The 26,119-nt window shown below is 46.9% G+C and overlaps 1 protein-coding gene and 2 long non-coding RNA genes across 4 annotated transcripts in view; 1 reads left to right on the top strand and 2 right to left on the bottom strand.

Annotated features, from left to right (window-relative positions):
• The window catches only part of LOC110395403 (calpain-13-like), a 34,190-nt gene extending 24,625 nt beyond the window's left edge, over positions 1 to 9,565 (top strand). The window contains exons 17-21 of one of the 2 annotated variants that reach the window (XM_021389736.1): positions 951 to 1,029; positions 3,498 to 3,614; positions 6,522 to 6,577; positions 7,488 to 7,539; positions 9,439 to 9,565. In XM_021389736.1, the coding sequence (XP_021245411.1) occupies positions 951 to 1,029; positions 3,498 to 3,614; positions 6,522 to 6,577; positions 7,488 to 7,514 (279 nt within the window). In that variant the 3' untranslated portion in view covers positions 7,515 to 7,539; positions 9,439 to 9,565. Of the gene's footprint in view, positions 1 to 950; positions 1,030 to 3,497; positions 3,615 to 6,521; positions 7,540 to 9,438 lie in introns of those variants that run through there. The other variant, XM_021389735.1, reaches the window with a different exon arrangement.
• Positions 85 to 25,789, bottom strand: LOC110395405. The gene is made up of 8 exons (XR_002436372.1): positions 25,343 to 25,789; positions 21,524 to 21,737; positions 19,913 to 20,889; positions 18,683 to 18,798; positions 11,584 to 11,710; positions 9,428 to 10,778; positions 9,166 to 9,315; positions 85 to 1,061 (listed from the first exon to the last, which is right to left on the bottom strand). It is a non-coding gene; the product is annotated as an uncharacterized LOC110395405 (long non-coding RNA).
• Positions 15,851 to 18,676, bottom strand: LOC110395406. The gene is made up of 3 exons (XR_002436373.1): positions 17,536 to 18,676; positions 17,179 to 17,454; positions 15,851 to 16,570 (listed from the first exon to the last, which is right to left on the bottom strand). It is a non-coding gene; the product is annotated as an uncharacterized LOC110395406 (long non-coding RNA).

Raw genomic sequence — 26,119 nt, 5'->3', positions numbered from 1 at the left:
AAAGCAGTGTGGGGAAAAATGTTGCAAAGATTGCATCTTTAGTAGGTCAGATTGCCGTCCTTTCACACAGAGGCTGAGGGTAGGAAGCAGGAGTGTGCGAAACGCTGTGAGCAAGCAACCAGGGATTTTCTGAAGGGGAAAACATGGGAAGGCCAGTTAGTCTCAGGATTTGATGCAAATCTGTGTGCCACCACTGGGAACTCATTTTAAAGCTTTCTGAGATGAAATGAATTTTTGAACTGTCACCTGAAAAGCGTCACTTCCTCACTGCTGCTGTTTGCAGCAGAGATGTGTAGGATCTGCTGAAAGTTTCCCTGAGGTTAATATTTCTGCTCCCAGAAAAGCATTAGATTTGGAAACCGTGTGGACACCAGCTTGGTATTTAGGGCCCCACCTAAGTTCAGGCAGCTTCCCTGTGTCACGTGTTTCTTCCTCCAGGCTTACTGCAGGAGGGGAAGATTCCTTGAAGCCTCCAAGATGGGCAGGCTGTGCTTTATTTTGTCCCTCTCAAGATGGTCTGTGGCCACCTAGGACAATGGGGTGCCAGTTCCCCATTGAGCGGCAATGCCTGTCCCACTGGCAGTGCCTCAGGTTTGCTGGGAAAGATGAGCCCATGCCATTCTGGGACACGGGGACACCTGGCAGATTTAATGTATTACAATGTCTTTTCTTCAGTGGAAGTATGAGTATTCCTATTGTTGCTTGTGCACACAAACCAGGAAAGTGAGCAAAAAGGCTTCAACCCACCCCAAACTGGAATTTTTTTTGCTAATATACACTGTCTGAGCCTTCTGGAAATGGTCTGTCTTGTCATGGTTGCCTCACCTTATCTGTTGACTTCCTTGCAGCAAATTTATTAAGGAAGGAAAGCATCCTACCCAATTAGATATAGCAGTATATTTGGGGAGTGGTGATACAGGCTTGAAATCTGCCTTTCTGCTGTTTTTCAGGATCTCTTCAGGAGGGAAGACAGAAATCGTTCTGGATTTCTTGATGTGTCTGAACTGAAGAATGCGATACAGACAGCAGGTATGTCCAGATGTGCTGAGCAGCTCCCGTCCCTGCAGAAAGGGATGAAAAAGAAGAAAGGGCTTTGGGAGTAAAGCAGTTTGGAGTGCACAGAAGTGCCAGTCAGATCACAGCTCTGCTCACAATGAATGCTGCATTGTTTCAGGGCTCTGAGACAGAAAGCTCATTTCGCACAGAAGCCTTTTTGGCTGCATGGCCCTGTGCCCACCTGCCCCCACGCATACAGAAACATCCACCTTTTGAACAAGGGAGCCAGTGGAGATGGAGAGGAGCACAGCCTGCAGGGTCTCTCTAAGTCATAGACAAAATACACAGCCGGGGAAAGGAGCGAGGAGCTCGCACTTAATCCAATTCCTGCAGTTTCTCACCGAGGCAGTGACTAAATCTATTATGGAAAGCCACAGTGACAGGCATTTATTTAGTTTGCACTGACCTCTGTTGGCTACGTGAACACTGAAACTTGCAGTGAGTGCATAGTGCCTCTTTGCACAAAGAAGGCATTATTGCTGGGTTATCTCTCCAGAGACTTTGTGCACGAAATATAGCTCACAGACAGCAACCTGCTGGTCATCGTACAGTAGAGAAACTCCCATTTGTGTACCTGGAGCTTGGAGTGGGTGCTGTCCCTGGGAGGAACATGGTATAGAAGCAGTGTCCATGGGAATCATCAGCTCAGAATGGATGTGCAATTTTCTTGTTCCTGAGAGGTAAGCAGAGTATTTGCATATGCCTGAGGAGTGTAGCACTAATGTGCCAAATGTCAGTGGAGAAGCTGCCAGGCCACTTCTGCTAGACTGTAAACTGGGAGAAGTGGCAGCCAAAATGGTGCAGCTATTTGAAGGGATAAAAAGGCACCATTAAATGGCAGCTTCCATATACGTTAGGCTATGGGTTATTTATGAACACCTCACTGGCACCATTAAATGCATCCAAAATATGAAAAATAAAAAAAAATAGGGAAACATCAAGTCAGTGTCTTAAGGCTTACCTAAAACCAGAGCAAGGAATCCACAGACAAAGGTATGGGGAGTAAGCTCACAAAAAAAAAAGCAACTGCAAGGACCTGAAAAATCTTCGAAATGGAGAGGATTTACACTGAAGTATTGTTAATGACCTTAATTGAGAGGTATTGCCAGGTGAGTAAATTTCAGAGCCAGCATTTCCTAGATTGGCTATTCAAAACTGTCAGTGTTTTAGTGAAGACATTATTGGAGCATCTCTTAGCAATACTGCCCTGCTAGCTGGAATCTGCTTTGCAGAGTGTTTGGTTGTATTCCCACTTGCTTCAAAGGGTTAAGAAAAGAGGTAGGATTCATTTCTCACAACTGCAGCAGTTCTTGGCAGTGGCTTAGAACAAGAATCCACGAAGAAATTTCATTAGATTCTTTTTAATAATTACTGTACTTTCCTCCTAGCAAAAAAAGTCTAAAATCAAGTTTATCTTAATTTGAAATGCATTGTCAGCGCAAATGTATTTCCGTTTCGTAAATATTCGGCATTGCATGTGTGGTTCCTGCTGGAGACCTTCTCCAGTTGGGCTTGTGCAACCAGAGTTTGTCATCATGCTAACCCACCTCCATCAGTTGCATCTCCCCCCTGCATAGGTGTAGAGAAACCATTTCCTTCTTTCTTCTCACTCAACTAATTTGGCTTCATTATAAGTTCATTTAAAACTGAAAAATCTAGAACTGGTTGATAAAAGGGGCAAAGGCACTTCACTTGCCACTGAGCTGCTGGAAACTGGCGGTGAGCAAATGAGACTTTCTGGAGTCACAAAGAATGTGTTAACCTGAAGCTATCAGTCCAGCCCTCTGCATAAAATTTCCCCTTTATTTAGTAAATCAGCTTTTAGACCAAAAAATATTTAAATCATGTTTTAGGTAGCCAGCATATTTTGGGTAGTTTTATTTAACTTATAAAAGAATCATTCTAAAAGGCAACTTTTGTTCATTCAGTTGAATACCAATTTCCATCCAAATAGACTGTGACACAAATACTGAATAATCAGCTAATAAAAAAAGAAATGCACCTTTCACCATCTTCTGTTATAAGAGAAAATGTAAAAATTAAGAATCCTGGGCATGCTGTACTGCATAATAGCAGTATGGTCTATTCCTGCTTAGCAGAAAACACCGTGGTATTGTGAGTGCTCCACTCAGACTTTAGCAGTTATGCACCATAGAAAAGTAAATCACCCTTTCTTAGAGAAAATAAAAGATAAAAATGCAAAGTAGGGCAACCCTAGCATCTTTAATTCTACAATAACTACAATTCATGTGATGAGAAGGGCTTGCATTTCCTACCACCCTGCCCCAACTCTTGCTCCCAAAGCTGGGGGAAGGCATGCTGCTGTGCAGGGGCCCAGAGGGCACCCAGTCTGACAGGGAGGGGTGCTTATTTGTGGGAGCATGAGGCCAGCAGGGCCAGTCAGTCATCCCCAGGTACTGTCCTTCTGCTCTCCCCCACAGGCCTGCCCATCAACGAGCAGATCCTGCGCCTGATGGCCATGCGCTACGGTGACGTGTACAGGAGAATGGGCTTTGCTGACTTCGTGAGCTGCATGCTGCGCCTCGAAACCATGTCCTGTGAGTCCTGAGCTTTATCATGGGGTGCCTGCCAAGCCAGGCTGAGAGCAGGAGGCAAGGGGAAATCTGCCAGACACCATAATACAGGCCCACAGAACTGCGTGGGCCAAAAATCTAGGCCCAACCCCAGCATCCCTTTGGGCTTAGGCCTCTGCAGGCTTTTCCTGAGAGCTCCCATGCACTAAGTAAGACTAATTTTCCCAAAAGTCCCTGCATTGGTGCCCTTTCACACAAGCTTGAGCATCCTGTTTTGCACCAGAGCTTCCTCCAGGTGGCATTGCCCATACCGCAGGAGGGAGACTGCATTCACTCATGCCCAGTGAGGAGATATCAGAGAATCGTTAAGGTTGGAAAGAACTCTGAGATCATCTAGTCCAACCATCAGCCCATGCCTGTGACTGCTCTAGACCACGTCCCTCAGTGCCACATTTCCACGGTTCTTGAACACCTCCAGGGATGGAGACTCCACCACTTCCCAGGGCAGCTCGTGTTCTAGTGCCTCACTGCTCTTGCTGAGATAAATTTGCTCCTAATATCCAACCTGAACATCATCTGGTGCAACTTGAGGCCATTGTCTCTTGTCCTGTCGCTGTTACCTGGGAGAAGAGACCAACTCCCACCTTGCTCCACCCTCCTTTCAGGCAGCTGTAGAGAGTGATAAGGTCTCCACTGAGCCTCCTCTGAAGTGGAAAGCTCTCTCTCTATTTTATTTTTATTTCTTTAACTGGAGAGATATTCACACTGACTTCAGCACAATTCTCCCAAAGTTTTGGTAAGGAGAAGGTGTGAGACCCTTCTTAGTGGGAAAACAAATGCATTTCCCCTGTTGTGTCCTTGTATTGTCTGGCAAGGAAGGGAGTGACTGTAAATGAAAGTGCCTAAAATTAAAGGATATTCTGTTTTATAAAAGCATAGTTTACACTGCTATAATTATAAGCATTTTGACTGGAAATAGCAGTAGTTAAAGAAATCCAGCAATTGTAACCCTCGTGCTAGAACACTGCCTACAGCAATTTAGTTCATCTTTGGAACGAGCTGTGTTTCAGCAGCACGTGGAGATGAGGGTTTATTTTTTGCCTGTGTTTTAGCACTGATGTTTTAGGAACCACCAGTTGTCAGCGGATCTGCCTGGGTGACGGCACTGCCTAAAATTCCATTTCAACAGAACACAGCAGAAGCAGCTCAGAAAGTCGGAGCACGTCCCGATTTTAATGCTTTCATTAAAAACAGACAACTTTTAAACACCCTTATTTCTGTGATTATGTCACTTACTGTAGATGGGAATTCTTATGCCTAAAGCAGTACCGTAGGAATTTTAAATCATAAAAAATGTCCTTTTAAATTTTAAGTGCCCGTGTAAAGACAACTCCTATAGATCCATTTGGACAAGAATCTCTAAAAATTTCATTGCCTTCTGTAATGAGTGTCTAAAGATGCTCTCAAGCCTTTCAGTTATCGCTTTACAGAGGGTTTAATGTGTTTTCAATTTTCATTTTTCAATCTTTTCACTGTAAGATTTTTAGAGGAGTGGATACAGGAGCCAAGTGGAATGGATATGGGAGCCAAGTGGAAAGAAAAGACATTCCACCTTTATGAGGATGTGAATGCAGCAGTGGAGACAAATCTGTCTCATTGAATCATTACTCATCCTTTCAGGATCGCCAGAGATGAGACCCAAACCAAAAGCAACAGCTTCTTTGCAAATTCCATTTAACTGGAGGTAATGAAGCAGTAAAGGGGCACTTCTGCTCAGAGGAGGCAACTTCAGCACTGCATTTTTTTCCTAGAAAGACTGCTGAACATAAACTGCCCTGCAAATACAGCCTTGCCAAGGGGCTGGGTGCAACGTGGGCATTTCTTTGTTCTCTGCACTTTCTTTAAAGCAGTATAGGATGGCTGTTCTTCATTATGTCGGCTTTCCTCCCTCCCTTTTCTCTGCTCTGAGTCATATAGGTAGCTCTGGTTGCCTTGAGCCCAGGAAGCCTTCTAGTCGTAAGGGGCTGATGAGCAATGGGACCTTGTGCCCTGTTTTTATGCTCTCCCAGCAACCTTCCATTTCTCTAAAGGTGGGTAGCTTTTGAAACATTCACAAGATGCCTTTTCTATTCAGGGCAGGGAACAGGCTCCTAGAGAATTGTTTCATTCAAGGACAGACAAACTTAGATTTGTTTTAACTTTTCCTTACTGTTTATAACAGCACATTTCTACGAGAAAAGTAATTTCAAAATAAATAGGAACTCATAATGCCATGTTTTCGTTTCATCCAATACTTAGGTTTGCTAACGTTTCTTGTAGACAAGCTGAAATAGAAATGCGCTTGTAGAATATCCGTATTTGAATGAATTTAAATTTTCTGATGGCAAAGGCTTCTGTCAGAAAACTTTAAGCAACGTTAATTTCAAACTCGAGATGAATAACAGCAGCATCTGCATTTCTATTCCCTGGAAAAACCTTGTAAGGCATACTAATGACATCAAGAGAATCATTTTCCTCGGGGCACACTGTAATCACTCACTGAAAGGGAGGATGGAAAAGGACCAACGCAAGTTTCCCTGGGGGAAGATGTTTCATTAGTCTGCTGTTCTCCTGTCATCCTTCAGGCAGGAGGTACTACTGAAACAAATCACAAGAGGAGATGAAAGCGGTCACATGCATCACTCCTGTTTCTATATTTTTGCCAAATTCTGGACCTGCAGTTGGGATGTTTTCCCAGGCTGTGGTACAAGGGCCCAGGCAGAGGGGATACAGAAATACGATGTGGCCAGGCAGGACAGTGCACATGGATGCCTGAGCAAGGCAGAGCATTCCAACATGAGGCCACAGCTCTGCTCCAGGGCTTATTTTGCAGTTTGTGTGGCATTTTTGCTTCCTCCTCCTGAAATAAGATTTTCTCTGTTCTACTCCTAGATGCATTTCAAAACTTAGCAAAGGGTGGACCACACCTTTCAATGACGGTGATGGAGGTAAGGATGCTTCTTCCTTCTCTCGAGCTCCACAGCAGGACTGTAGAGTTAAGTTAGCAGGAGGATGATGCTAAGGGTGGTGTGTCAGTGCCGTGGGTGTCACCAGGAGCTTTGGTGCAGTGTGGGTTTTACCTGGCTGGATGTGCATAATGGACTCCAAGAGTTATTACCCAGGGCTCCCTACTCACGCAGTCTTACTAGTATGAGGACAGCTCAGTGGTGGCCATCCACGTCCAAAACACTGTGCCTTCCCTTGCAGTCCTAGTTCTGTCATTGGTGGAAACATTACTCATAGTGGCTTCGAAAAAGTGACAAAAAAAATAAAAATAAAAAAAAATCCATGCCCTCATTTCATACTGCCCCATCTGTTAGTTCTGGACTGCAAAACATCTTGCTTTCATGAAAGAAAGAGCAGACAAGTGCTTGCTGCTGCTGTTTGTCTTACAAAGCACAGCCTGGATAGCTAGCTGAATGGGGATATATTGAGCTTTTCATCAGCCAATCTGAAGCAAAAATCCTGCTGTGCTCTATAGTGATGTGCCTGAGTGCTGCATTTTATCAATCTGGAAGCTATTTTTCTGACAAAACAGTGTTTAAAAGGTTTTATTAAAAGGATAACCACATTCCTGGAGCCTGCTACCTCTTATGCTCACAGCCATGCAGGTGCCATCCTTTCCCAGCAATTGCTCCCATTGCAGCTGCTGCAGTAATTTATCATGGAAAGTAACATATGGAAGGTGTTTCTGGGTCTGAATTGTAGTAAGGGAAGAAGACAGTTTCAAAACCCCTTAACTGTTCTGTGCAGGACAAAAGGACCACAGTGATTGGGTCCCAGCCTGAAGATACTGAGACACAAGTCTGAAGACTTAGTGTAACATCACTATCTAAATGTGCCTTTTCCTTTTTCCAGTGGCTGACTCTTGTCATGTACATCTGAAGAGTTGACAGAGCTCAATGTGCTGGTGAGAAATCTCCTTAGTACTGTACACACTGAGAAGAATGGGGTAGGTGCCCTTACAGTGGCCACAGGGAACACGAGTTGGGGGCTTTATAGACAGCTCACCCTGGGCTATGGTTGGATTTGAGAGGAAGAAAAAAGGTGAGAGCTGCAGCGTGAGGGTGCTGGGGAGGGATTGCAAAGAGTTGCTGCAGGGGGAACTGGACTTCAGCTGGGCTTCTGGCATTTTTTCCTTGGGGAATTGCTGATGGCACTATAGGTTGCTGAGACTGCCAGTGGCTCAGTTAGCCACTTACCCTCTCTTTCCACATGAGGTAACACGTATTCAGTAGATCAATTAGTAGAACTTAGCTTTTTTGTCTGCTTCTGAGGCATGAAAATACTCCTGCACATCTTACCTAGAAGCAGCAGATTTAAAACCAACTAGAGTGTGAGGATGTGATTTTTCTGTCAGTCTAATCGCCCATTTTGAACTGTATTACATAATTTAGTTTACTTTTGAACAACAATCCCCACCTTGTGTTTCATTCAATGTTTGCTCCCTCCATGTCAGGCCTGGAGAGAAGCATTAAATGTCTCGAAGTTTACTTAAATCTTCCAGCTTTGCTAGTTGGTTCTAGAGAAGGGCTGTACCTTTTTCTACAAAACTTGTCCCGTTAATAAACCACCTCAGCTTTCATACTTTGGCTAATCCACTGGGATGCAGCTGTTCCCAGTTGCAGTGGTAAAGCATTAGTGCTGGTCCCAGACAGAGGCACTGAGGAGAAAACAGAGATGAAAACCAATCCTTAGAGAAAGGGCACAGTGAAGAACCAGAAGTGCCCTGTTGTTGTGCTGAGGTTGGACCCAGGAACTTGCTGAGCACATTTGGGCAAAGTCACACAGTTGCCTTATCAATCCTGTTCAAAATCTGAGTGGGAAAAAAAAAGAAAAAACACAGCCCAAACCCAGGATGTTCATTGGAATTCAGAGACTGCATCCATGTGAGGCTTCCTATAGACAGATTTTGTGATCATAAATAATACATAAACAGAATGTCTGGTATCTCACGTCCTGTTTCTGAAGGCAGTTGACATTGGATGCCAGCTTCAATGAGAAGTTAGAAGGGGAAATAAATACATAATGAATCCCAGTCCCTGGGGAGGCAGAGAGGTGGACTCAGACCCAAGGCTCTGTGCCTTTCACCCTTGGCTCCAGGACAGCGTTCATGCCCAGCTGCTCCCCTATCTTGGCTGCTAATTGCAGCTGCAGCAGGAGCTGGGCCTCACTGCTCAACGCTGTGATGCCTTCACCCCTCCCAGTGTGTTTGTAGTTATTTATCTGAAGGTTTGCCCTTTCCAGACTTGCCTTGGACAGCACGCCTTCCCTTTATCACAACAAAGCTGTATTTTGGTGTATTCGTGCTGAGTAGAAACAGGTTATTAGCAACACAGCACCCACCCCTTGCACCACACAGTGTTATTAGGTAAATATGAGACTAGAAGGATCTCACTTTGGGGATTAAGTTGCTTAAATTACTACCTGCAAATGATATTCATAGTCTATTTAGTCTCCTTCTTTCCTTTCATGAATCATTCATAAACCGATCATAACTTCTGCAAATAGATCATTAATCATAATTTTCACTTACCAGTTTTGAATGAAATTCTGCCTGTAGGGTGTTTGTAAGCTTCCACTTCAGCCATTCTCCACTTGCTTGCAAATGGTGACTGGGCAGCAACAGCACGGGCCCCTCGGAGAACTGAAACTCTTTAAACTACAGCCGGACGAATCATGAGTACTGTGGAAAAACACATGTGGATTGTGTCACAAAAATTCTGATGCGAAAAATAGTCTCAGTGATTTCCAAAGCCTGGCCTCCAGGTGTCTGTGTTCTGAGTGAGTCTCCTTACCTCTCTTTCAGGTGGCTTTTCTCCTCTTTGTTATGAGGCATCTCCAGGTCATCCCATTCAAGAGCCATCCATGGGGCTCTAGAAGGACCACAAACTGCGGAGGCGTGAAGCTGGGTTTTCCTATGGACATTTGCTGATGTGTCACAGTACTCCAGTGTTTTATGAAAAGAAAGTTTTGTTCACATTTTTCAGCTGAAGGAATTCGATTTTATTTGCTGTAGCAGTGAAGAGGCCTGGTAAAGATGTCAGGATAGGTTAGTCAGTGGTTTTTGTCTGATTTCCAGCGTGTATATCAGGGCTGTCTGAGAAGAGAGAAGTTCATCTGAAGTACACTCTCTTTCTCTGTTGTGATGTCTTCAAAAATATAGGGCTTCTTCAGATATAACTGCAGCTCAAAAGTTTAACTTAAATCTGATAAATATCGGTAACCTCTCGGTAACCCCCACAAAAACTTCACTTCCATTCTTTTATCACGGTGATAAAACTAATCTGGTTTCTACTCATCTATTGGGGCCAGCTTGGCATTTTTCTGATGGTGGGGGTACCACCTTTTGTAGCACCTTGAGGAAATACTATATGCTATGGTTTCAGGGAGCCTACCCAGCTCCCTTCCCCATGGTACAAACTGGTCCACATGAGGCTCATTAAACAACAAACATAGCTTTCCACTCTAGGAAATACCATTTCCTTGTTTTATATGCCATCAATTAGCTTCAGTGCTATTCAGCACCAAATGCCAAGCTGCCACAGAAACCCCTCTGAAGCAAAGCTGGTCGTATGAGATGAAAGATCATTGTGCAAATAATAATGTGTGTTTGGAAGGAATGCGTTTCAGAAAGGGGATGGGATTTAGGCAGAACCCTTTGACCATTCAGGTGGTGAATGCATCTCCTGAAGCTCTCCCTGTGAGCATTTGTAGCTCAAGTCTTGCAGCAGGCCACAGCTCCAGCCCTCTCATTTAATATACATTTAATATAAGCAAGTTCTAGAGAAGGCAAATGTCATCACTCGCTCATCTCTGCTGCCCAGATGTGAAGGCACGACATTGCAGACACTTCTTCATAGATAGCAGATGTTTCTCTAAAGCCAAAGTTCAGAGCAGGGGATAGAGGAATTCACTTTCCATTAAATCACGTCAGTAAAAATCACTTCTGTTTTTCTGGTGCAATTTCATTTATTACAGCTGGGAGGGGGGTCGTGCTGTTGGGCTCAAGACGCAGTTTGTTGTCCATGCACGCTCCCCAGGATGTGCCCTCAGTGCTGCTGGGCCAACAGTGGCCACGTTGCCAGTGACCGGTGTTAGAAGCATTCAAGAGTCACACGTAACAGCGTAATTTTCCTGATGAATAGACTGAGATGGAGATTTTGTGTGAGATGTTAAGCACGAGCATCTGGATATTTCAGTATTATAATTTACTTCTACCACAGCACTAACCAGAATAACTGCCATTAGGCATTTGTGGCTTTCAAGACACTTTGTGGATGAATTGGTTCTGTTGTGTTGGTGGGGGAACTGAGGCACAGAAGAGTTATTTCTTTTTCTAAGTCAGTAGCATGGCAAAAAAGGTAAAGAAAAAGGCAGAATCGCCAAAACTCCCAATTAATTTTAACTGAACAACTGGAGAGCCATTAGCAAGGCCTAAGGCCCAGCACTCCTGGTGAGGAGGGACAGGGTTAGGGGGGGTGGTGGTTGGACATCATGATCATAGAGGTCTTTTCCAGACTTAACGATTCTATGATCTGCTCTTTGGAGAAACAGGCAAGCTCCTTAATGTCTTCCTGGAAAGAAGCCCTCACCAAAACTGCACAACCAAAGACATGCAGAGCTTCGGCCACTTGGAGTTTCTGGGCCAAAGCACCTGAATGAATTTTTTTTCTCCCCCTCACTTTTAAAATGGATGAGTTGGAGAAGAACCCTTGAGAAAGAGCACAGCTGTAAGCCCCCTGCACTAGTGATAGGGAAGCACTCCCATGAGCCTAATCTCGTTTTAATTTGTGATTTAAGGAATGTGTTCTAACAACTCAATTATTAGGGAAATAGCTCTTATTTAGTCATTTCATTCTTCTTAAAATCCCACTTCTCCTTTTCTCACCTCTGGGAAGTTTAAGCACAGACAGTTCAGCTGAGAAGTGTATTTAAGGAAGGGGCTGCTTACCCGCCCCGCAGTGCCAGGCATGGGCTGCAGGTGGCACGCTTGATCTGCGGACTCGATTCGAGGCTCTTCGAAGCAGCAAAGCCGAGGTGTCTTTGCGGAGCATCCAGCAGGTGGGCCTTGGGGTGCGCTGTGCAGAGAAAAGCACCGAAAAGCTTCAGGTTGAGGACAAACCTCGAGGCCTGCACCGTCCCTCAGGTACCTCTTAGCGGTGATAACTTTTGATGTAGTGCCTTTCCCAAAATCTCTCTTCCCTTTGAGGAAAAGCACTTCTTTTCCCCTTTTTAATGGCTTAAATGGCAGCATGGAAACAGCCCTAATTTGCAGCCTTGACGTGGCAATGCTACATTTTCCTTTCCCTGTTTAAATACCAGCCCATGCTCTGCCATCAGCACGGCGAGAGTGAAGAGAGCAGCTGCAGCTGAAGCCAGCAGAGGAGGAAACGCAGGTCTTGTACTGCACTGAGCAGCGAGGCTGACCAGCTGGTTACACAGGATGGTTTGAGTTTCCCAAAATGATGATGGCCTGGTGGTTAGCAGTTGGATAACAGGACATGCTGATCGTCTGATGCTTCTCAGCATCAGCCAGAGAACCTTGTATGCTCCCCCTGCAGACTGGATGGCTGGGTGTTCAGTTTGCTGGCTGATCTGGTTTGTTAGGCGTATGAACAAAGAATTATTCAATGTTTAAGATAAAATACATGGCAAAATACACCTTAATCAGGTGACACCTGATTAAGACAATAGTGGCTTCATGGCTCTTAGAGGCAAGACTGCAGCTTTGTGCTAGAGGCGGGGCAGTCTCAGCCTGATGCACCTGGGCGAGGTACTGGCTCTTAGTGATGGCGTTCTGTGGGCCTGCACCACCTGGAACTTCACTTGAGCAAAGGATGAGTCTGGAGTGCTGGGAGGGGAGAAGGGGCTCCATGTGAGCCTTTGGCTTTCGCTCGTGGAGAAGGGCAGCCTGGCCCACGGCAGGGTCTGTGCAAACACTGTGATCGATGATACAAGGAGCTTGCACTGCCTTTCTCCAGATCCTTTGTAATTTCCACATCCAGTGTCTGATGTCTGTTTATCCTAAATTTGCTCAAATCCTGGGTATAATTCTTTGTTGGGGTGGGGGCGTGTAATTCTAGTCATTGAACTACTTTTCCATAATTGCATTTGCCCGCAGCTAGCTCTCTAATCTTTCTCTCCCCAAATCCCTACCAATCCTGCTGGAATCCACTTACAGCTGCATATGCAGGAAGGGACCAAATCCACTGGACCAGGGGTGGGGCAGGGCCAGGGGATGCTTGTGTCCCAGCTGTCTCATCCCACTCCACCACAGCAGAGTGAGTGTGGCATCGGAAGGAATCATCTCCTTGCAGCAACGCCAGCATCATACCTACAAGGCACTCGTGTTACACATTGCCCCCCTTTTTCAGCAAAGGGAGCTGAATCACAGTCTTTATCCACTGTGGGAACTTCCTCTCTTTCTCTCACTCTCTTGTTGTATTCTGTTGGAGCATGTCCAGAGGGCCACAAAAATGATCCAAGGGATGGAACAGCTCCCTATGAGGATGAGCTGAGAGCTGGGGCTGTTCAGCCTGGAGAAAAGAATGCTCCAGAGAGACCTGAGAGTGGCCTGTCAGTATCTAAAGCGTGGCTGTAAGAAAGAAGGGGACAGACTCTTCAGCAGGGTCTGTTGTGATAGGACAAAGGGAAATGGTTTCAAACTGAAAGAGGGGAGATTTAGGTTGGATATAAGGAGGAGGATTTTTACACTAAGGGTGGTTAGGCACTGGCACAGGTTGCCTGGAGAGGTGGTGGATGCCCCGTCCTTGGAGACATTCAAGCTCAGGCTGGACAGGGCATCCACTGAGCCTCTGATGGAGCTGGAGGTGTCCCCATTCACTGCAGGGGAGTTGGACTAGATGGTCTTTAAGGGTCTCTTCCAACTCAAACCATTCTATGAAATGGATAATGAACACGAGAGACTTCTTACACTTGGAAATGGAGATTACAGTTTTACAGGTTTTTTACATGCTCTGCTGCATGAAGGTGTTCAGATAAGGAAGCAGGATTTGAGCTCCTCACTTGACTCCACTTGACAAAGCTATGAAAAGTGATGGAGTCACTGTCCCTGGAGGTGCTCAAGAACCATGGAGATATGGCACTGAGGGACATGGTCACTGGGCATGGTGGGGCTGGGTTGGTAGTTGGACATGGTGATCTTAGTGGTCCTTTCCAACCTTAACGATTCTGTGATTCTATGAGAACTGGCCAAGGGGTGGGCTCTGCTAACAAGAGCTGTGCTTCATAGCGAGCGAGCTCACAGCTCCTCCCTGCTGCCCCTTTCTCAGTGTAGGAAGCCATCAGCAGCACTTGCAGGCTGCCAGCTCTTCCTGCTTTGTTTCAAGCACAGCTTAAAGGCTCTTCAAATGAAGTAATCTTCATTTCTGACAGCCACAACCCGGCAGGAAAAGACACAACAGCTCTCCTTGAATTGTACAGCTGCTGTTTTGCATGTTTGAGTTTGGTACCCAGGGAATTAGAAATGTCAGTAGTTCCATATAGTTTTCCTTGAGTAGTATTAAAGTCTTCCAGCTGTGGGGGTAATTCCAAGTCAAAAACAAGCAAACAAAAGAGTTGAATCACAGTTTTGTGATCCTGTGATTCCCCCTATAGGAAAAACAAAACCTTGCCTACGCTAAAACATGCGAGGTGTTTCAAGGACAGTGTTAGAGAAAGTCTTCTGTTGCCTAATCAGACATCTCCCCGGGCAGGGGAGGAAGAGGTGTTCCAGCTGATCCAAAGCTGAGGTCTGCTCAATGTACATCATTTTCATGTTCCTCCTTCGGTCCATTTTCCTTTTCAGCACCGTCCTTTTGATGCTTTTCCCTTATAACTGCTTTGGACCATGGGGAACCAGCCACAGGCAGAGGCTTCTCACTGCCCCTTCCTGCTCAGACATTTGGATGGGAGTGAGGTTGGAGGCATGAGTGGGCTGGATGCAGGGGTAGAAGATAACTGCTGGGACAGGAATTGCAAAGAGATGTGAAAGCTGGAGCTCTGAAGACTCTGCCTGCCATTATCAAGAGGAACCCAGGGCTGTGAGCCTGCAGCATGGTGGGCAACAGCAAGGGTGAGGGAGCACATTGGTTTTCTTAGAGGAAAAAGTGAGCAAGAATTACCTCAACGGAAAAATATTTTCTCTCCCTCTCTTCCTGCCTTGCAGACAAATATAGCACTGCATGTTATGCAGAGGCAGTTTTCAAGCACGGTTGGAATGAGTGATTTTGGAGGCAAATCACTACCACTTGTCTTTGCCTTTGGGCTTTTATTTCCTTATTTCCTCTCGCGGCATGTCTCTGACAACTGTTGCATCTCTGAGCCATAACAGCCCATGCAGCATCTGCCCTGATGCTGGCCCTGTCCTGAGAGCTGTGACACGCATCCCCCATGGCATCACTGCACTGCAAAGGGCTGGAGCCTGGCGTGGTGCCCATCCTGATACCTGCATGAGATGAAGTCCCGTTGGGAGCACCTAGCTTGTGACACCTGGCTGAGGCTGTGGTGGAGCTCAGTGTAAAGCCAGGAGCCCAGCATGGAGCCATTGGCTTCCCTGGACCAAGAAATGAGACCATGGGCAGGGTCCTACCAGCAAGCACTGTCCATTGTGGGTGCAGTGAAAGCCTCAGTATGAAAGTCACAGAATATTTTTGCCTGCAGTCAAAAGGCTGCAAGGACGTGGAGTTGCTGAGAAAAAAATCATTTTCCTTTGTTTCCTGGGCAAGCATGGTGCCAAACGCATGGGAGAGCATTCTTCTCCACCAAACCACTCATGTCTGACTTCCAGAAAATCAATCAGGTGAGACAAAACTGAAGCAAACAGATCAATCTTTAAACAGAGCAGTTGTCTCAGTCTTTGATGAAATAAAAAAAAAATGCTGCAATTGCCTTCCCTAAAAAGTAGCAGCAAGCGTCATCCACCAGCTCTGCTGTTTTCACTCCTCGTGGGGAAGCAGACCCAGTGCTCCCAGTTTTCCTGTGAATGGGTTGGAAAGCAAAGCAATCAGGCAGACAAGAATAAGCCATTCTTCCAGGCACAACAGCCGGCAGAAGAGCTCTTGTAAGCGAGGTCAGCGCTCCCACCCTGTGTGGCATTGATTGTTCAGCTCATCTGACAGCAGTGCCAAGGCTGTGAGCAGGACGATGTGCCGTGCACCCACATACTCCTCTGTCCAGAGCTGAGTTACAGTTCCCAGGAAGAAGTGTGAAAACAGTGGGATATTTAAAAAATATTTACGTTTGCAAAGATCGTTCGATATTCATCAAAATTCCCTGAGTTTCATTACAAAGTCTGCTGCCTGTCCTTGCTCACAGTGCCTGGGTTTGGCTGATGCCACCCAAGTTTGGCTGGGTGCTCTGGGCACTCTGTTCTGCAAGCTGAGCAGAGGCATCACTGCAAGTGTAGTTCCTCCAAGAAATGACACGGTCAGACGGGTTGGGATGGGACAGGAAAGAAATCATTAATGCAATTTGTTGATGCCTGAACAGGAGTAGAAGAAATTTGAAAGAAGAAAAGAAACAGAGAGACTCTCTGCTCATACAGAGGAGAGGTGAAGGGCATGGGGCAAGAGGAGGGAGAGCTGTGCTACCCAGTTAGTCATCTCTGTGACACTGAAGAGGTCTTTTAAAGGCTGCCACAGCCTCTCCCAAGCATGTGTCAAGAACCAACAATAACTTTTTTGGTTTTGAGCACTCACAGCCTCCCACAGATTTTGTCGAAGTATTTTTCTTTGAGCAAACACATGGTTTTGTTGGAAAAGCCTGAAGCCAAGCAGTGACAGATGACTTTCTGTTGCCATCAGTCATGTGGAAGAGCTGCCATCGCTGAATAACATCCCGCATGTTTGAGGACTGATGTATACTGAGATTCAGTCTGTCTTTGGCATGATAAAAGATCGATCTCGCCTTTCAGATTTCTGCATCTGCATCTCCTGGACCTGATGATAGGAAACTTTGGTTACAGGGGTGTATTGACTCTGAAACCACTCCATTACAGCTCTGGTGATGCCATATTGATGAAACCTGACAGCATTTTTTTAATTCATTTAAGTATTTACTGTGATCAGAATTTAGATTTTGGAGTTATTGGGACATTCATGGATTTTCTGACTGGAGTGAGGACTTTTTCCCCTTAATGGATGCCAGTAGGTTCCCATGCTAAGCAGTCCTTCTTCCTCTCCCAAACCAGTTAGGGCAATGCCAGCTCATGAACGATGGCACAGTGGGTGTGGAATTCCCCAAGTGCCCGGTCTTATCACCTCACTTAGTACAAGAAGATAATGGCACAGTATGTATGCAGGAAGCCCTTATCTCCAGTTTCACCCCTCTCTGAGCTCCCTCTCTGAGCTGACGGAGGAGGTCCTGGCATCCCCACGGTGGCCCTACGTCTGTGATACCCTGACGCAGAGCCTGGTCCATAAGGGCTTGTTGTCCTTTCCCCTTCCAGGCTGTCTCATGACCTGCTGCTTCAGGAGTTGGACTCGGTGATCCCTCCGGGTCCCTTCCAACTCAGGATGTTCTAATTCTCTCCCTGGGCCACACATACCATTACCAGAAGTGTTTCTTCATCCTCCATTGATCTACATGGACAAACTTTCTTCTGCTTCCATATAAAGAAACACAGCCTTCAGCAAGAAGGACATTGAAGATTTTTATCATTTCCCGTTGGGTGCAAAAATTCCATGTGATGACTGTAAACAAAGATTTAGTAGTCTTCCTCTACTGCAGAGGCCCCATGAAACAGCAAACCCAGCCGACTCCGCACAAAAATCAGACAGCAGCTTCCCTATGGCACAGAGCTGTGATGCCGTGGAAAGCAGACCTGCCCCATACACAAGGGTATCGGGCATTAGGAAAAGACTATGCAAAATCAAGAGGGACAGCTTGAGACAAAATCACTTACAGGTGTCGTCTTGTCTCCTCGAGTCTATCTTACACAAAATAATGACAGGATTGAATACTATCAAGCCTCTAAAAACAAGCTGTGTATCTTCGTGCCCAAAGGCAGGATACAGCCTAGGAGGGCGTTTGAAGGAGATAAGCTTTATCTCTTTTCCTCTGTGCACACACACAGCATCATGCTGATGTCACAACATGTCCAGAAAATGAAAGAAAATAGACTAAAACAAGCCCGAATCTCGTAGGCACATCAAAGGAGCGCAGCCAGCAGAGGAAACAAGCACACATCTTACATCAGCCTGCATCGGGTTGCTATGCAACCGAGAAGTCAACACGTGTTGCCATGACGATGTCACTTCATCATCATTCAGCGCACAGCTCAGTGGAGGGCGGCGGTGGAGTCAGTGCGCACATGCCAGGACAGTGAAACGTGGCCTCAAGTGGGAGTGTTATCCATCCTGTGTGGGGTGGCAGTGTCCTCCCCACCTTGTTGCTTGGGAGGAAGGGCAGCATCTGGGGAAGCTTGCAAGGGAAAGTGAATGCGGGGCAGCAAACCCCCAAACCAACCCCATACTGAAGCACTTGGATGGGGATGCTGGTGATCAGTCCCCAGCAGTCACCAGACCCCTAAGGAAAACAGCCACAGTGACCACCTTTTAAGTATCCTCCTCCGCATTTGGCTTTTGCTGCATGGACTGCTGCTCATGTGCAAAAAAAATAGTATCAGTGGTCAGTACCACAAGAAGTACTGCAAGCTAAGGAAAGGTTTTAGAGAGGAAAACCCTGCCAAGTGGGTGTGATAACTGACTGAGAGCGCACCGGAGGAGTCACAACTGGTTTGTGATCAAAAAGCAGATGAAACAGCAAAGGGTCTCAAATTGGATTGGATTGGGCCCTGCCATGTACACAACAGTGGGCAAGAGGGAGAGGTCCTAGGTGAAGGCACAGCTGGAGGGGAGGATCTGAAGCAAGTGCTCTGAGGAGCTGATCAAATATGAAGTTGCAACCCAGTGTGTTTGAAGGAGGGGAAGCTGGTGCCCTCAGTGCAGTGCTAGCAAGAAGGCTGGGCCAGCAGCTGCAGGAGCTGAGCTGGGACAGCCCAGTGCTGCCTCCCCACAGCACCCATCACCAGACAGGGTTGTGGTACTGACCTCAGTGGTGGCTATTCTGGTTTGAGCAACAAGCAAGCCTTTTTCTTCCCCCTTCTTGGGTGGACGTCACAGCTCCTCAGTGTGACATCTAGGCATTTCTGATTGCCTCTCAAGCCCTGCAACAACAGAAATCACCCATGCAGGCACTTCCTATGAATTCAGGTGTGATGTTTGCCTGGATTTCATTACAGAGCCTTCGAGGCCAGGTTTAGACAACACCAGCCATGTTTCCACCTCCAAATCCCTGGTATTTGCTTCAGGTTTGCAATCAGGGTTGAAGATGCTCTGAACTCTGTTCCTGCTCATCGCTGCTCTTCTGGAGCAAGGCATATCAGCAGCAAAGTATTAATTCCAGCTGTTGTTCTGCTGGTATGTATTTCACAATGTACCCAGCATAACATTTGTAACTCTTTTACCTTTTCCTTTTTTTTTTTTTCCATGAGGTTGCTTGTGTCTGCCTACGTGGTAAACACATCCCTAGAAGTAATATTAAGAAAATGGAAAAATGCTGCTCATGCTTGGAGCAGCACCCTGCATTGGGGTTTAAAAATTACCTTGAAATTTCTTTTGAAAACTGCTATCAAAATCCTATCTGAATTCTAGCGCAATTTTTTTTTCCTTCTTCCCACTTGCTACACCCATCCAGACTGTGGGAGGAATGACAAGATACGGTCGTTCTGCGTCCTTCATGTTCCTGCACTGCTCTCTGTCACTGAGCTGGTGTTTGACTCAGCCTTTTGAAAGAGCAAAACCTCACACTTCATATTCACACAGCTCCTTTCTCAGAAAAGGAAAGAAAAACTGCAGGCATCACACAAAAGCTTCTGTGTTTCGCTTTCCATGTATATTATGTGCTCTGTGGCTACCAGACTCACCCAACAAACACAAAACTATTCTCCTTCCATTTTCTTCTCCTATTTTTTTTCCCCATAGGAAATAATAGAAAATATCATAGAATGGCTTGGGTTGGAAGGAACCCGCCAGCCCACCCAGTCCCAACCACTACCCAGGCTGGGACGTGGCTGCTGCTCTCCTCTTGGCAGGTTGAGCCGGTGGCAGTGCTGAGCACCTCCCCCAGAAACACAGACGTGCACAGACAGACGTGTCCCCAGCAGTGACAACTGGCCACCTAGGCTGCCCCAGCCAAGGGCTGCCTTCAGCGGGACTCACATAGAACACAGACACGTTTCAAGGACTCTCTAAGAACAAAGGGCACTGGTATCTGTGTACCTGACAGAAGCAGTGTCCGTGGGTGCGGAGATGCAGGCTCCCTGCTCTCCCGAAGCAGGAATGTGGAGCTGAAGCCAGCAGCACTGCGTGTACTCATGCAGCAGAGGACCCAGACCGGCGTTGGATCCATAGCGCACGTCACACGAAAGCCCAGAGCTTACAGAGGTTCCTGGCTTTGAAATATCTCGCTATGGTGGCTGCTTCTGCCTGCATTACTCATCTTGTTGCTGTCACATGTTTTACACACACCAGCGTTCCTGGCATACCTATATTCCCCATAGTGAGCTCGTATGCTAATTCATCCCCGTATGGGCGAAGCCTATCAAGTTGCTAATGCAGACCATGGGCTGATAAAGAACGAGATTTCCATTTCCATTTTCCAGCAGCAACCCCAGCAAACAGACGTAGCCAAGTGAGTCTGACATTTCAAGCGACTACTGAGATCACATTACCGAGATGATATTTAATATGGACGGCCAAATCCTTCAAACAAAATCAATGTTCTTTTACTTAATAATACCCTCGCCACATCTTAATGACGGCTCCTCCAGCACAAGGCCCTATTTTTCTGCAGTCGTTTCATTCTGTGACATCGCTGACTGCATCAGATGGTGCGTAATGCTGTTTTCCTCCATTTCAATTGGATTTTGAATTCCGATCCTCGATTTGTCAGTTGCGAGTTCAATTAATCAAGGGGTTCTTAGGGGAGAAACATTTTTATTTCTGAGAAGGAAGGGGAATTTATTTAAATTTTGCATCTTCCTGCAGCATCCAGCATATTTTATTCAGTCTCCCCACCAGGCACGGAGAGAAGGACAATGAGGGACTTACAGATCTGTCCTTTTCCACCAGAGCTATTTGCTGAAATTGGAACTGACCACTGATAACCAGCACCAAGCAGGCAGGGCAGGTCCTTGCACAGGCAGCATCCAAGAGTCAGCAAGGCAGCACTGGAGCACGAGAAGCGGTTGCAGCAGCTGTGGGTGAGAAGAGGAAGACATTTGTCATCCCAGTAGATTCACTTTCTTTAGCAGTGCCTGGAGAAATTTAGTCAAGATGTGCTAAACACTTGTGCAATTAGAGAACCTGGTGTAAACCTCTTCTGAAAGCTGGGGGAAAATGCTAATTTACATATCAGCTGGTGCTTGTCTCAGGGTGAAGGATCTCTCAGTAGGGCACACTTAGCATCCTGGGCATGCCTGTCTAGCTGAAATTTTGCAGCAGACCGGCTGTAGTGCTGGAATCGTGTTCCTGGCCCCAATGTCAGTAGTGGCTGCAGCATATTTTCTCCCATCACCGCAGCACAGCACGACTCCTTCCCATGAGCAGGCTCCCATCACTTCCTGTATCTTTACACATACTGTGGCAAATCCTTCTTTGTGTGTGCTTAGCTTTGCATACTCTCCTCAAAAACGCAGTGGAGCACTCATGAACCCTCTAGGTTCAACTTCACCTTTCAGCCCAAGGAGTAAGGGAAACCTTGCCAAGTGCCTTAGCGTTAGGATACTCTACAGAGAATTTGGGAGCTTGATAAGCCAGCTGGGAGCAGGTACCACCAAAACACAAGCCCAGAACGTCAAGTCCAACACTTCTGAACGCCTGGGTACTTACAGCCAAGCCTGAGCGTGGTGGTCTGGCTTTCTCTTTTGACTGAGGCTGCACTAATACCGTTCCTTGCATGACAGCCTGCGGGCCCATATCCTCTTTAGCAGCATCCCTGGTTTGAGGGGTCATGCTTCCTCTCTGATTGATTTTTCACATGTATCTCCTTGCACGCAGCTAACTGAAGGATGGGGGTCTCCTGTATCCTCCCTCAGGGGGTGGGCTGAAGGATTTAAAAAAAAAAAAAAAAAAGAGAGGTTATTTAAATTGTGTCCCAAACCAGGAAAATAACATCACAAAGCCCATAATCCAGTTTTCCATCCCATTAACTCCTTTTGAAGGACCTTCTTTGGTGCCAGCAGAAAATCTGGCAGGGTTCAGGTGAGCCCAGCCCCTGCAGTCTTCCCTTAGGGGAGCAGCTGTGGGCATGCTGGGCCATCTCTGCCCCATGCACCTGTAGGGCCCATTTGGTTACCAGTGGTGGCTAAATGAGGATTTGTGAAGCTGCTGGGGCTGCAAGTGGGTGATCAAGGTCAGGTATTTGTGGCACAGGGCTTAAAAATAAAAAGAAATTGCAGCAGCTCTTCCAGGAGAGGGACACGCAGCCAGGGCAGGAGAGGGGAGCTCTGGAACAATGGAGCTGTCTGCAGGGAGGATGGAGGAGAGCAGAAATGTGCATGGGGAGCGCTGCCAGAAGCAGCTCTCTTCCAAATAAATTACCTTGCTTAAGAAATATGCAGTGTGCAGAACAGCTCCACAGTTAGTTTTGGATTAGTGCCTTTCCTTGGTTGCTGTGCAACAGAGCCTCATCTCCCAGGGCTGACCAGTGCATCCTGCTGGTGGTACTGGGTCTGGTGGACAAGTCACAGCCAGGAGTGGCAGGGAGCTGCCCCCAGGTGCTTGGAGCAGTAGTTCAGGAGGACTGGTCCAGTGGCACCGATGGGTGTCCAGGTCGCCGGGTGGGCTGGGCAGTGACCACAGAAACCCCACAGGCAAGCACCCAGATGAAGCTCACACAACGAATGCAGAGACATCTGTGCAGAGCACCAATGTGACACCAGCCTGTGCCTGTGTCCCTCCGTCCTGGGGGAGACCCTGAGCTGCTGCACCTCCTGTCTTTTCACTCCGCCCATCGCTTCCACCATCCCCCAAGACTCTGCATCTTCTCATAGCCCATAGCTCAGCAGTATCCCTCTTTCAAGGCTAAATTAACACTGGCTGCAGCAGCGGGAAGCTCTACAGCTCATTTAGGTAACCTCAACCCTGACATTCACAGGAGAGCGCTGTTCTTTGGCAACATGTAACAATAGCAATGAGAGAACGCTTTCTAATGAAGCTTTTCCAAACCATAACAAAATGTGGAGGCTCCAGATGGGTCAGAGTGAGCCCTTGGGATTATTTTACTTGAATGACTGCTCCGTGGATGCTACTGAGAGGCACATTGACCTTGGTTGTGATGGGTCACTAATTCACTGGCTCTGTGCAGCTTAACCTCTCTATCATTGTGTTGCATTTCAAGTGGATTCACTGTGTGTGCGAACTGCAGGTGCCCCTTCTGTGCCACCTTTAGCAAACACGTGCATTGTGTGGAACAGGATGGTGAACTAGGTGGCGCTGGGGACCAAAGTGCTCCTTGCGAAGGAGCACTACAGGGATGCAGAGCCATCAAGATGGCCACCCAAGTGGACTATCAAGACATCGAGAAGACCATGCAGCAGGACAGGCTGCGTGGCCAGTCTACCTGCAGCAGGCAGGTCTTCCATTAAGCGTAAGGGAAGGCAGAATTATGATCCACAACATAGTAATTAAGAGCTTAAAAAGACAGATATCACATACTGGACACTGCACAAAATCAGCATAGGGCCTGTAGGGAGAGGACCACTCTTTGCCCAAACTAAGCAGTTTCCCCGCCATACTTGAGAACACATAACCATTTACAATAGTACAAAACAAACGAGATATCCATTACTCTCCTCCAGCTGTTCTACTTGCCTAAGATATCTCTCTTTAACCACCTCTGTTCATGCACAACAACAGAAACACCCCTCAAGCTGGCTGACCACCTTGCTGTCTCCAGCCACATGCAGTAGGATCTGCCAGTCAGAGGCAAAGCTGAATCTGTGTTGGTTTTCAGTTTCAAGGTGAAACAGCCATATTGGTCTTCAGAACATCTTCAGCAGACCCCTGTATGGGTCAGGGGTCTTCCTCCTTGCCTCAGCACTGGCTCTACATCAAACACCACAGCAGAAGTCTGAAATGAGGATCCAGCACAGGTCCTGCTCTCTCAGAAGCAATGAGGTTCTGAGCAAAGCATCCCAACTACAGCCAGTGCCAGGATGGCACTTTGTGCTGCCTGACCTTGGCTCCCTGAGCTCCAGGATGTGTCCTCTTAGAACTCAGTCATATTTTTAGGTTCTTCTCCTTGATGATTCATTAGGAAAGCTAATATTTTCCCAGTTTCTGGGCATCCAACCCTTGAGGTGGGCACTCCATGCACTTCTGATAAATATAGACCACTTCAATTATATAAATGCCTGTAATAGGCAGCATCTTGTCTGGAGCACTTTGTCTGGAGCATTTTGTCTGGAGGAGGCTCAGGGGAGACCTTATTGCCCTCTACATCTGCCTGAAAGGAGGTTGTGGTGGACATGGGGGTTGGCCTCTTCTCCTGCATAACTAGTGATAGGATGAGAGGGAATGGCCTTAAACTGCACCAGGGGAGGTTGTGGAGTCACTGTTCCTGGAGATGTTCAAGTGATGTGTAAATGTACTAAGGAACACAGTTCAGTGGGCAATACTGGTGGTGCCCACTGCCCTCTGGGGCAGAGGCTTTCCCTAACATCCCAACCCTCCCCTGGCACAGCTCCATGCCGTCCCCTCGGGCCCTGTCGCTGTCACAGAGAGCAGAGCTCAGCGCTGCCCTCCGCTCCCTGTGAGGAGCTGCAGCCTCCATGAGGCCTCTCCTCAGCTCCTCTGCTCTGCACTGAGCAAGCCCAGAGGCCTCAGCCACTCTCTGTATAGACCCTTCCCCAACTTTGTAGCCCTCCTTTGGATGCTCTCTAACAGCTTAATGTCCTTACCCTGTGGCACCCAGACTGCACCCAGTGTTGGAGGTGAGGCTACACAGCACAGAGGGGACAGCCCCTCCCCTGGCCCGGTGGCAGCGCTGGGCCTGGAGGCCCCAGGGGCAGTTGGTCCCTGTGGCTGCCAGGGCACACTGCTGGCCCATGTTCAACTTGCTGTCAGCCGGAGCACCCAGATCCCTTCTGTGGGGCTGCTCCACAGCTGACAATCTGTTCATATAACCAGGGTTGCCTCATCCCAGGTTGCAACCCTTTGGGCCCGACCCATCAGCCAGTTGCTCACCCATCGCATCATGCCTTTGTCTAGCTGTACACTGGGCATTTTGTCCAGAAGGATACTGTGAAAAACAGCATTGAAAGACGTGCTGAAATCCAAATTATCACACCAACTGACTTCCTTTGGTCACAGGAGTAAGCAAAGGACTTCATACCTAGGTGTACATTGGTTTAGTGCTAGAAAAGGAACCTGGTTTTGTTCAGAAAAGGTGCCTGGTTTTGTTAATAAAGCAAAGAGAGCACCTAACAGCATGTTTTGTCAATACAGAAAGCTTAAAAAGTTCATGAACTTTTTATCAAATAACAAGGGTAATGGAGTTGGGCTGTGATCTTACAAAAATAATGCCTGGCAATGATAGGGCCTAGATGTTACTGCAATAACTGAATGGCAAAGTGCAGAGTAATCATTAAATAAAGCATTCAAAATACAGAATGAAGCACATAATCAATAGACATGAGAAACACTTACGTAAGTGATGTTTTAGCCCTTGGCCTCTGTCTCCTTGTGGCATGCACAGCAAGAGCCCCATGGATCAGGGAAGGTCTTCTTCATGTCAGTGGGTTTGTCTTGATGTCTCTCCTCAAGAAACACTCAGGGACCTGCTAATCATAAAACAATGAAAGCCCCAGGGGATGGAAAGGCATGTTTGCACATATTGTTTAGAAAGAGGAGGAGCTGCTGCCATTAAATGCACTCGGTGCTGGCTGTTTGTTTGGCACTGCTCAGGCAGGCTGGCCATGAGCTGCATAATGATGGCAGAGAGGTCTGCTGAGACGGCTTGAGGGATATTTATGACAAAGACTGTTCTGCCTATATTTGTTGTTCTTACTGTGCAAGCATACATTATGTCCTGCTGTAACTTTAATAGCTTTTATGCAACAGCTTAGAACAACGAAGCTAATTAAAGATTAAGTATTTTACCTCCCTGGCTTTATCCTTGTCTTTACCTAACCGTCAATGTTCCGACCTCTTCCAGTCACCTGTGTTCCTTGCTGGCAGCATCAGCCTGGAAACGGAAGGAGGCATGGTCCCACAACAGAGCAAAGCACTCTGCTTTTGTTTCTGGACCAGCCCTCTCCTGCCAAGCCATGGCCTGCCACCAGGCTGAGAAAAAGGGACAAGTGTGACAAAACACAAGGGCACGCTGCTGTCATGGAGCTGGAGCCCCTTTGACCCTCAAAGAGGTTCTATGAAGTAATGCAGTGTCCCCTTGCTGACAGGGATCCACAGGACCACGGGCCTGGG

This window comes from Numida meleagris, chromosome 3 (assembly GCF_002078875.1).
Source record: "Numida meleagris isolate 19003 breed g44 Domestic line chromosome 3, NumMel1.0, whole genome shotgun sequence".
Lineage (NCBI taxonomy): Eukaryota > Metazoa > Chordata > Aves > Galliformes > Numididae > Numida > Numida meleagris.
This window is presented reverse-complemented; position numbering and strand designations above follow the sequence as displayed.